The sequence below is a fragment of the Myotis davidii genome, unplaced genomic scaffold (assembly GCF_000327345.1).
Source record: "Myotis davidii unplaced genomic scaffold, ASM32734v1 scaffold677, whole genome shotgun sequence".
NCBI lineage: Eukaryota > Metazoa > Chordata > Mammalia > Chiroptera > Vespertilionidae > Myotis > Myotis davidii.
The window spans coordinates 304423-314694 of NW_006288363.1; the positions used below are offsets into that span (position 1 = coordinate 304423).

Sequence of the window (10272 nt, forward strand, 5' to 3'; positions counted from 1 at the left end):
AGGTTGGCAGTCAGCGCGAGCTGACGACCAGCAGGAACGCGCCCCTGGCAAAGGTGGGTAGCCCTCTTGGCTCCAGGGTGTGTGTGTGTGTGTGTGTGTGTGTGTGTGTGTGTGTGTGTGTGTCTCCCCGTGTCCCTGCAGGTGTGGGGAGCAGTGGTGAGGGGCTGGGGAGACAGAGGTGGCTCTACAGTGACCTTCTCCTTCTTGTTCTTTCTCTAACTTACGTTTCTCCAAGGACCTCGTGAATGTAACTCTTCAAGTTCCACTTGCCAATTTTTGGACATCGTCTCTTCCCCCATCCCCCCAGTCTACCCTCTTTCCTCTGAACTTCTTGTATGCACCTGCCTTCCTTCCATCCTCTCCCTTAGAATTCCTTTCCTACCATCTGCGCTTGCTCTGTGGTGCCACGTGCTCCCAGGGGAACTTGTTACATGTTCATAGGAGTGCCAACATCCCATCCTCCCAGGGGGTGGGCAGGTCTTCTTGTCCCTGGGTCACCTCTATTCCCTCTGCTGGCTGGGGCTGTCCCCCCCTTCCACCCCCTCTTAAACTTTGCTCCTTTTCCATCTTTCCAGAAAAAGCCTTTCCCTAGACCTCCAGACTATCCCTCTGCACTCCTCCACCTGCCTGGGTAAAATTCGTGCTTAATGTTTTCCAGGTCCTGGTTCCTGGGAAGACTGGGCCTCCTGCCTGCTTGTCTGGCCAGGGAGGATTGGGTAGAGGGAAGTGTGTGACCAGGGTTGGTAGAACACAAAGTGCAAACTGTTTAACAGGAGGGAAGAGGTTATCTTGCAGATGGGAGGGGTGTTTGGCCCATCTTTTCTTGGACTCCCGTCTGTTGGAAGCCCTGGTCCTCTCCTGGCTCTTAGGCAGGGCTTCATTCCCAGGGTCTTGGAGGTTTTTTGTGTGTGCAGCTACATTGTACAGCACCCACTGCTTCTGTTTCAGTCAAAGGCCTTATCTTGAGGGTTTCAGTGATTTGGTTTCAAAGGCTACTTAGAATGTGTAATTTCACACCCTCTGCCACCTGGGGAACTGTTTTGGGGGGGAGGGCAGGGTAGATAGCCCATGGGATGTTGGTGCGAGAAACAAGGTAGTCACGTTTTATATTTTCTTTAAATGTAGAAAAGCCCACTTAAAGGGGAAAAAAGTACATTCTCAATCTATTGCGATTATTCATTTTAGAGAACACAACCATATTCCTGTACTTTTGACCATTTAAGGAGTTGGTGGTGCATGAACTACTTAAATAATCCTTCTAATGTGTATAATATTGAGATGTGGGAAAAATGCTACCACCTGAGTCACTCAGTACTGCAGCATCTCTGGGGTGAGGAACTTAAACCCTGGGAGGGTGAGCTTTAGGGTTATATGGCATACTTTGCTTTGCCATACTTTGCTCTGTGAATCAGGAAGAATTGTCAGGAATTGTCAAGGTCAGGAATTGTCAAGGCATATTCATACTTGGGATCACTGCTGAAGAGAAATTAAGTTTTTCTTTGATTTTGATTGTGATTAAATCCAGTTACAGGTGTTGTTGCATATTTGCCAACATTTTCTTTCTGCCCTTGCTGTTGTTATCTAGGTATCATAATTAAAGGTCAGAGAAGTAAACAATATTTGGAGTGATGCTTTTAGTAAAACAATTGATGACCATATATTTAAGATATCCTCCCAGTTCATCTTATGGGAATTGCCTTTGATCAGAGGTTAGGAGGTAACCTCAGTTCTTTGAACCCTGTGGTGGCATTTGTAGAGTCTTAAAAAAAAATGTGTCAAGAAGCTGAACTTTTAGTAATGCCACTTAGGATCAGGAGGTTAATATTTTGTTGAGCAGATTTTGGGGTTATTGATTGACTTTATAGGCACATGTAGTTCTCAGTGTATGTTCATGCTTCCTGAGCTCTAGGGAGCATTTGATCATATTTTTTTTTCTTTAGTTTGTTGTGTTAACTAAGTGTGACCTCCAGTCCTTTCTTCTTTGCAGGCCCACCTCATAAGGACTAAGAGTCTGAATGAAATCTAATCTTATATTTGATCACCTTCAGAGAGGAAAAAGTAAAGTTTTTTACTCACCGATTTTTGACAATCAGTGGAAGTCTTCTTGGGCAAGCAGAAGTCCTGCATGGAGTGTTGTACATTAAGCAAGCCTATACACTTCACGGACTTTAGCTGAAAACTACTTCCAAATAGGCTTTCAGTACTTTACTCTCCATTGGACTTGCTCATAGCGAAGCTGAATGCTGGATGTGGCTGTGTTTCTTAATTAGACGGGCACTCATTATTCAGCAAATACTATATATGCCTCAGTAGCAGGTGACTAAATATATGACAGTTCCTTATTTTCCCAATGAGAAGCCCCTCAAACCTTCTTTTGGACCAGTTGACCAATTGGGATATGTAAACTTTTTAGGTATGTAAATAAACAAATATCTGCTTAGATTATTTATTAATTTAGTTACAGGTAGACATTGGGAATGAATCATGTATAAAATGTACTCATTCCTGTTTGGTTCATGAAATAGTCCCATGTCCCCACCCCTTTCTCCTCCCTCACCCTCCACCCCCGGCATCTTTTCTGGCATCTTTTTCATCAGGGTTTTGGTTATCAGAGTCAGATGAAATCCTGACCTGGTTAGCAGAGCCTCTCCCTTTCACCTGAGCCATTTGAGAGGAGGTTCATTTCCAATCAGTTAATTATGCAGCCCCTGGAAATTTTATACCAAGTTACAAGTACCCATTGCCTAAGGTTGGGACTGTTGGTCTCTTCATTTGCCTGTTTGCAATAGTTGTCATTACGTGTTACTTAATAAAGTAATCTTTAAAAAGTCCTGTTTGAACAGCACCAAGCATTGCAATTGCTAAAATATGAGCAATTTTCTCAGCCAGTTTGTTTTTTGTTTTGTTTTTAGTTTTATAAGGTGACCCCTTTAACACCTTTAACCAGCACTGATGGAGAAGTTTATGGGCGACATGTCTTCCTAAATGGGTTTTGTGGGGTTCCAAATTCAAGACTACTTCTTAACATCTATAATAATAAAAGTGTAATATTCTAATTAGACCAGATAGCCAAATGACCTCCTGGATCTCCTTCCGGATGAAGGGGGCGGGGGCGCTGAGGTAGAGGCAATTAGGGGCGATCAGGCAGGCAGGCAAAGTGGTTAGGGGCAATCATGCAGGCAGGCATAGTGGTTAGGGGTGATCAGGCAGGCAGATAGAGTGGTTAGGGGTGATCAGGCAGGCAGGCAGAGGCAGTTAGGGGCAATCAGTCAGGCAGGCAAGTGGTTAGGGGTGATCAGGCAGCCAGGCAGGCAAGCGGTTAGGAGCCAGTGGTCCCAGATTGTGAGAGGGCACAGGCTGAGCTGAGGGACCCCCTGGAGTGCATGAATTTCGCACACTGGGCCTCTAGTTTAAAATAAAAAGGTCACCATAATCCTGTAAAGTGGGTGACAGTTACTACTTGCAGACCTTTAGGAACTGATATAGGGACAAAGTGACAGAGAGCCAGGAAGTGATGGGTCAGGAAGTGTTCTCGGGCTCTATCCTTGCCCTTTCTCTTCTACTTGGCTGTCTGGTATTGTGCTATGTTTGGTCTTGGATGCAATGAGGACTCTAGAGTAAGAGGCCCAGTGCCTGGAAGCCTTCACCAAAAGCCAGACAACTCACAGGATGACAGACAGCTGGCTGACTGTGGTCATTGGGATGACAAGAGGCAGACACCAGCCTTTGGAGACATGACAGATGAGTCACAACAAAGTCCCTCATAGTCTTGTTTTCAAAAGGCCCCTGGGGGTGGAAACAGCACTTCTGACACACTTGTGTTGTGTTTCAACTTGTGGCAGTTAGTGAATAATCTAATTGAGTGCCTCCTGTGGGCCAGGTCTTCACTGGGTGCCTGCTGTGTGCCAGTGGTTGAGTATATCTCATTTAAGTAAGTGTATCTCATCCATTTTTTAGCTCTTCCAGTAGCTAATCACATTAGTTGGGAAGCTGAGGCCCTCAGGGTTTCCTCCTCAGGGGCAAACAGTTACTAAGGATACATTTGAAAGAGACTTCAGATTGACTGGCTAACTGGGTTTGTGGTTAGAGTCCTCCTCTCAGTCTATACCACAGTTAATTAGAGACCAAGTTCCCAAACTTAAGCTGCACCAACCCAGGTGGATACAGTCTGCCCCAGGGCTGCAGATGCTCTTCCGGTGGGAGGCTGCCGTCTTACAAACCCAGGCTGCAAGCCTCAGGTCCCAAGGAAGGAGCATCATACCAGTTACGGCTCTGAGGGCAAGTCACAGGCAGCCCTGTGCAGGCGATGTGAGCCACCCGTGTGGGTGGCAGTGGGCAGGTGGCTTGTCAGATGGTGCCATCTGTTCTTAGGAATGCATACTCGTCCATCCTTCTGCTCTGCAACCATGTGGGTCTCACCCTTAGCCACACCCACTGGGTCTTGAGATAGATGTAGTGGTTCAGGCATCATGTCCTCAAGAGAACAGCACCAGCAGGGAAAGGAGGGTTGCTTTCCCTGGTGTTCACTCTCCAAGTTGGTGGCCACCCTCACACACTTCCTCTCACACCTCAGAGGTCAGGGTCGCATCCAGGCTGTTGCCAGGATGAGCAGCAGCTCGGCCAGGGACTTGGGACACAGGGTGGGCCTCCCCCGTGCATGTGGCTGCAGGCAGGGAAGGTCCCTGGGCTTTGCGGGTCCCTGTGAGGAAGGAGGGCAAGGGGTGGGACTTGGTGGTTGGCCAAAGTGGCACAGGGGTTGGGAGTCCCAGCACAGGTAGTTTCAGTCTGGAGTTCCACACTTCCTCATCACGTGCCCCTGGGCAAAGGGTTTAACTGTTCTGAGCTTTCTTATCAGAGAGCTAGAGACCCCTCCTGCTTCACTGGATGAAGGAGGTAATGTACATGCAGTGCCCAGCACACATAAGCAGCCGTCATCTCAGTGCTGTAATGATAAAGAAATCTGGAATTCTCGTATCACCAATGAAGCACCCTTCACAGGGCCTACCTTCCTGCTAGTGGGTTCATTTATATGGTATCCTAGCAGAAGGGTGTTTGTGTGTGTGTGTGTGTGTGTGAGAGAGAGAGAGAGAATGTGTGTGCAGATGTGTGTTGGTGTGTGTATGTGTGTATGTGTAGATTTGTGTGAATGTGTGCACATGTGTGTGCGTGTGTGCGCAAATGTGTTTGTATATGTATTTGTTGGTGTGTGTGTATGCGTGTATGTATGTGTATGTGTGATGTGTGTGTGAGATTGTGTGGTGTGTCTGGATGTGGATGTGTGTGTGTGTGTGTGAGAGTTCGTATGTCTGGATGTGTGTGTGTGTAAGTGGGGGTGTGTGGGAGTGTGCGTGTGTGTATGTATGTCTCTATGTGTGTGTGTATATGTGTGTATGTATGTCTGGATGTGTGTGTGTGTAAGTGGGGGTGTGTGGGAGTGTGTGCGTGTGTGTATGTATGTCTGGATGTGTGTGTGTATATGTGTGTATGTATGTCTGGATGTGTGTGTGTATATGTGTGTATGTATGTCTTGATGTGTGTGTGTGTGTAAGTGGGGGTGTGTGGGAGTGTGTGCGTGTGTGTATGTATGTCTGGATGTGTGTGTGTATATGTGTGTATGTATGTCTGGATGTGTGAGTGTGGATGTGTGTGTGTGGATGTATATCTGTGTGTGTGTGTGTGTGTAATCTCATACAATGCTTTGCCTTTACGATCAAAATCGGCCTTTATTATTGTGACTGGGTTGTTGAGCATTAATGTGCATGTAAGCCAAGTGTTTGAACCTGTTTGTTTCACCTTTAAAATTACTTCCAAGTTTTATCTTTGTTATTGATTGCTCTGAGCTTCATTAAAGTGAAATGTCTAAGCTATAGCCTGTCTTCAAAAAGGCAGCGGGGGAGAATAATGGCACTCAGTTGCTGATACAGCTGGTTGAAGGCTCTCCTGAAAGCAGGGTGCAGCTCCTCCATTTGCAGGGCACAGTAGCTTGTGGACAACTGTCGAGATCACACTGTTCGGTATGCTTGAACTGAGCACAGTCACAGCCAATGGCTCCTGCATCCAGCCTTTCAGACCCACTTGCTTGCTGGAGCATGATGAAACTGGGACTCAATTATGCTGTTATTTCAAGAATGTATTTCAGTTCAACCTGTATTTAATCTCTATTTTTCACAGTTAACATGTTCTTGAAATAAAATATCAGAAGGCTTTAGTTAAGAGAAAGTGACTTTTATTCCATCACTTGAAGAGCCAAGGTCATTTTTTACCAGATTAGATGAATTAGAAATGTGTGCTTGATGTGTACCCTATTGGAATTCTAATTAACCATAAAAGACGAGGGTGTCAAACTGAAGGTGTTGGCAGTGAATGGTGTAAATTGTTCTGGCACACCATAATGTGGGGTTCCCTTCTCTCACTGAGTGGATTTAGAATACAAAAGTGCATCAGATGGTTGCACAATTTGGGTGCTACTCACAGGTTGCTGCCTTCTTCTTTAAATTTACCTTTGGCCTTTGATGGACTATGGCATTTAGAGATCAGTGGTCTTTTGGGGGATTGGAAAGAGGAGTGGCTTGGTGGGTTGTTTCCTCTGCCACAGTGTTTATGTTCTAAGCTATTATGAAGTTCGTCTGCATTTCTGCTTAATGGAATCAGTGCATAACTCCCGTGAATTAATGTGAGTTTAAATGAATTAGGATTCAGGGTAGTAGAAGTGGAGTAGCTGTGATGTCTGGACAGGACAGCAAGTGTTCCATAGCACTCAGATGTGGGAGGCGCCAGGGACACCAGGGATCACAGTCAGACTGTCACACAGTATTGAAGAAAGAGGATAGGGATGCATTCTTTTCCTCCACTTTACTGAACACATATTTGAGCACTTACTATGTACCTGTCATTATAATAACTACTTGGGATAAAAATGATATTGGTCTTAAGAAAGTGGCCCAACAATTGGTTGCCACTTTGCCAGTAAATGGAGCACCAAGCTCATTAAAAAAAAAAAGATTTTTAAAGAGCCCTGGTTGGTTTGGCTCAGTGGATAGAGCATCGGCCTGAAGACTGAAGGACTGTGGGTTCAATTCTGGTCAAGAGCATGTACCTTACTTGCAAGCCGTGTGGGAGGCAACCAATCGATGTATCTCTCTCACATTGATGTTTCTCTCTCTCTGTCTCCCCCCAACACCTTCACTCTCTGTAAAAATCAATGGAAAAAATATCCTCGGGTGAGGGTTAACAACTAAAAAAGATTTTTAGAGAGTGAGGAAGGGAAAGAAAGAAACATTGATGTGAGAGTGGAACATCAATCAGACACCTCCTGCATGAGCCCTACCAGGGATCAAACCCACAACCCAGGCATGTGCCTGATCGGAAGTTGAAACAACAACCCTTTGGTATACTGGACAATACCCAATCAAGTCACCTGGCCAGGGCTCCAAGCTCATTTTTAAAACAGCATTAAGTCCTTGCAATAGCAGCCACTGTGCCTCCTTTGACAGTTAAATTCCAAGCCTTTATTTCTCCTACACACCCTGCCTGTGTTTTAGAAATTCCTATGTAAGTAATAAATACTTACTGTTTACAAATAAATCTTTGGATTCCTTAACTCTCGGTACTCATACTTCAAATTTTATGTAATGTAAAAATTGCACCTATTTCCTTCCAGTGCCTGGCCAGTGGTAACTGAAGCCAGACACGTCTGTGTGAGATGAGGCATGCAGAGTGTCGAGGACAGTGCAAGCATGCGGCCCATGCTAAATTCCCACCACCTCAAACATAGCCAGTGGGCTCACCTTCATCCACCAAGTTTATGATGCCTGGGGATTAGTTCTGTCATGAGCAGTGATTGTCTGGACCAAGTTTGTAGTCCACACACATGCAGATGAGAGTAGAAGCTCCTGAAGAAAGGACAGCCCTGTGTGGCAGGTTGTGTCTTCCGTTGTGTGCTTCTCATGGATTTGGAAATTCATCTGTGTCACCTTTGCACAGACTATTCTAACAGTTTTCCTGGAGTTCAGGTGTCTTCCCCCCCCCCCCCCCCCCCCGCATCTCAAATGAGGTGACAGATCTTGGATTCTGAGGGGGACTTGCAAACCTGGAGAGGCCACTGGCAGTCACAGCGTCACCTGGTAAGCATGGTGGAAGATACATCCTGGCCTTGCTGAGCTGAATTAACTGGCCTGGACGGCCACTCTGAGCCTTCCTCTCTCTCTGGGTCTGCCCTCCCACAGGTGCCTTCAGGAGTCCTGTTCCCCTGAGCTGTGTGCACAGAGGACCGGCATCTCGTTCTGCACAGGGGCAGTGCCCAGTGAACAAGGGCGTCTTTTTCTGATTGCCCAGCCCACATGCAGGTGTTTTCATGGGCAGCAGTTTTTCATCTTTGACTCAACAGATACATCTGGTGCCCATGGCTGGGAATATTCCTGCCTGTGTCCTTGGTGGGCACCCAGCAAGGTCATGCCATACTGAGAGGTGGCTGCATGTAGCCAGCTGGCTGCTTTTCTCTTCACGACCCCCAGGTTAGCACCAACCACCCCTGCTTTCACCAGAAGTCACAGAAGAACTTCCTCTGCCTTGTCACCTTGTCACCTTTACCTCCCAGGCCCTGCCAGTTTTTTCTCAAGTTCCTTGAGTCTCCTGGGTGTCTCAGGTGAGTTCCCAGAGGGCATCTCTGATCTGTTGCTCCAGCCTTTTGCTAGTTCTCCCCAGCCCCCATCCTGTGGATGCCCTCCTGGGAAAGCTGCTTCCTGTTGGGTGCTGTTTCCTAGCCTGGCGGGGCCCATTGTGTTCCAGGTCCCATCTGGGTGGACTCCAGTGCCTTCAGACTGGATCACCTGTGCAGTCCCAGTCCTTTGCCAGCTGCCCCCTTCCCACCTATACCCTTTCTGCTGATGTTTGTTTCAGGAACAGGTGTTTATTTGTGGTCTTATATTTTCTTAGAAATTCACATTAATTTTATTCTAGAATATGATTCCTTTTATTTTCATGTAAAACTGAATTGACTTCCGAAACCTCAAACTAGATGTGTTTCCCATGACTTTCCACAGCCCTGGCCCACTCCAGCTCTCCTTAAGGGCTCACCAGCCTGTTGGGCATTGTTGAGGGGGCTGAGCACCCATGAGCAGAGTTGGGTGTGCTGGCTTACTCTAGCAAGAGAGGGTTGCCGCACAGGATGTCCTCTGAAGAGGACCTGGCAGTCTCTCCCATAACCCAACAGTGGTGTTCACTGAAGGAAGGCCTTAGACTCGACCTGTCTGTGGGCTCTTTCCCATCTCAGAAGCCTTGCTTTGCCTTAGTTATGCCACGTGTCTCTTCCTTCTGGAGCTCGCTCAAGGGTAGGCTGAAATTTATTTTCTTTTTTTTTTAATTAAATCTTTATTATTCAGATTATTACAGTTGTTCCTTTTTTCCCCTCCATAGCTCCCCTCCACCCGGTTCCCACCCCACCCTCTGCCCTTACCACCTGCCCCCTCACTGTCCTCATCCATAGGTGTACGATTTTTGTTCAGTCTCTTCCCGCCCCCCCCTCCCACCTTTCCCCCCAGAAATTGATACATTTTTATTCTTCTTCCTCTTAAAGGATATCTTTCAGCATTTCATATAATACTGGTTTGGTGGTGATGAACTCCTTTAGCTTTTTCTTATCTGTGAAGCTCTTTATCTGACCTTCTATTCTGAATGATAGCTTTGCTGGGTAAAGGAATCTTGGTTGTAGGTTCTTGCTATTCATCACTTTGAATATTTCTTGCCACTCTCTTCTGGCTTGCATGGTTTCTGTTGGGAAATCAGCTGACAGTCGTATGGGTACTCCCTTGTAGGTTACTGAGTTTCTTTCTCTTGCTGCTTTTAAGATTCTCTCTTTGTCTTTTGCTCTTGGCATTTTAATTATGATGTGTCTTGGTGTGGTCCTCTTTGGATTCCTTCTGTTTGGGGTTCTCTGCACATCCCGGTCTTGGAAGTCTATTTCTTTCACCAGGTAGGGGAAGTTTTCTGTCATTATTTCTTCAAATAGGTTTCAATGTCTTGCTCTCTCTCTTCTTCTGGCACCCCCATAATTAGGATGTTGGTACATTTGAAGTTGTCCCAGAGGCTCCTTACACTATCTTCATATTTTTGGATTCTTTTTTCTTTTTGCTTTTCTGGATGGGTGTTTTTTGCTTCCTTGTATTTCAAATCTTTGATTTGATTCTTGGGATCCTCTAGTCTGCTGTTGGATCTCTGTATATGATTCTTTATTTCAGTCAGTGTATGCTTAATTTCTAGTTGGTCCTTTTTCAT

General features: G+C 46.1%; 1 protein-coding gene and 1 long non-coding RNA gene across 2 annotated transcripts in view; one reads left to right on the top strand and one right to left on the bottom strand.

Annotated features, from left to right (window-relative positions):
- Positions 1–10272, top strand: part of SH3RF3 (SH3 domain containing ring finger 3) — a 284548-nt gene that overhangs the window by 1730 nt on the left and 272546 nt on the right. The window contains exon 4 of the mRNA XM_006760235.2: positions 3–53. Coding sequence (XP_006760298.1) covers positions 3–53 — 51 coding nt within the window. The remainder of the gene's footprint in view (positions 1–2; positions 54–10272) is intronic.
- Positions 3352–10272, bottom strand: part of LOC107182556 — a 15692-nt gene continuing 8771 nt past the window's right edge. The window contains exons 3-4 of the long non-coding RNA XR_001513271.1: positions 3719–3724; positions 3352–3362 (exon numbers count right to left, since the gene is read on the bottom strand). This is a non-coding gene — a long non-coding RNA (uncharacterized LOC107182556). The remainder of the gene's footprint in view (positions 3363–3718; positions 3725–10272) is intronic.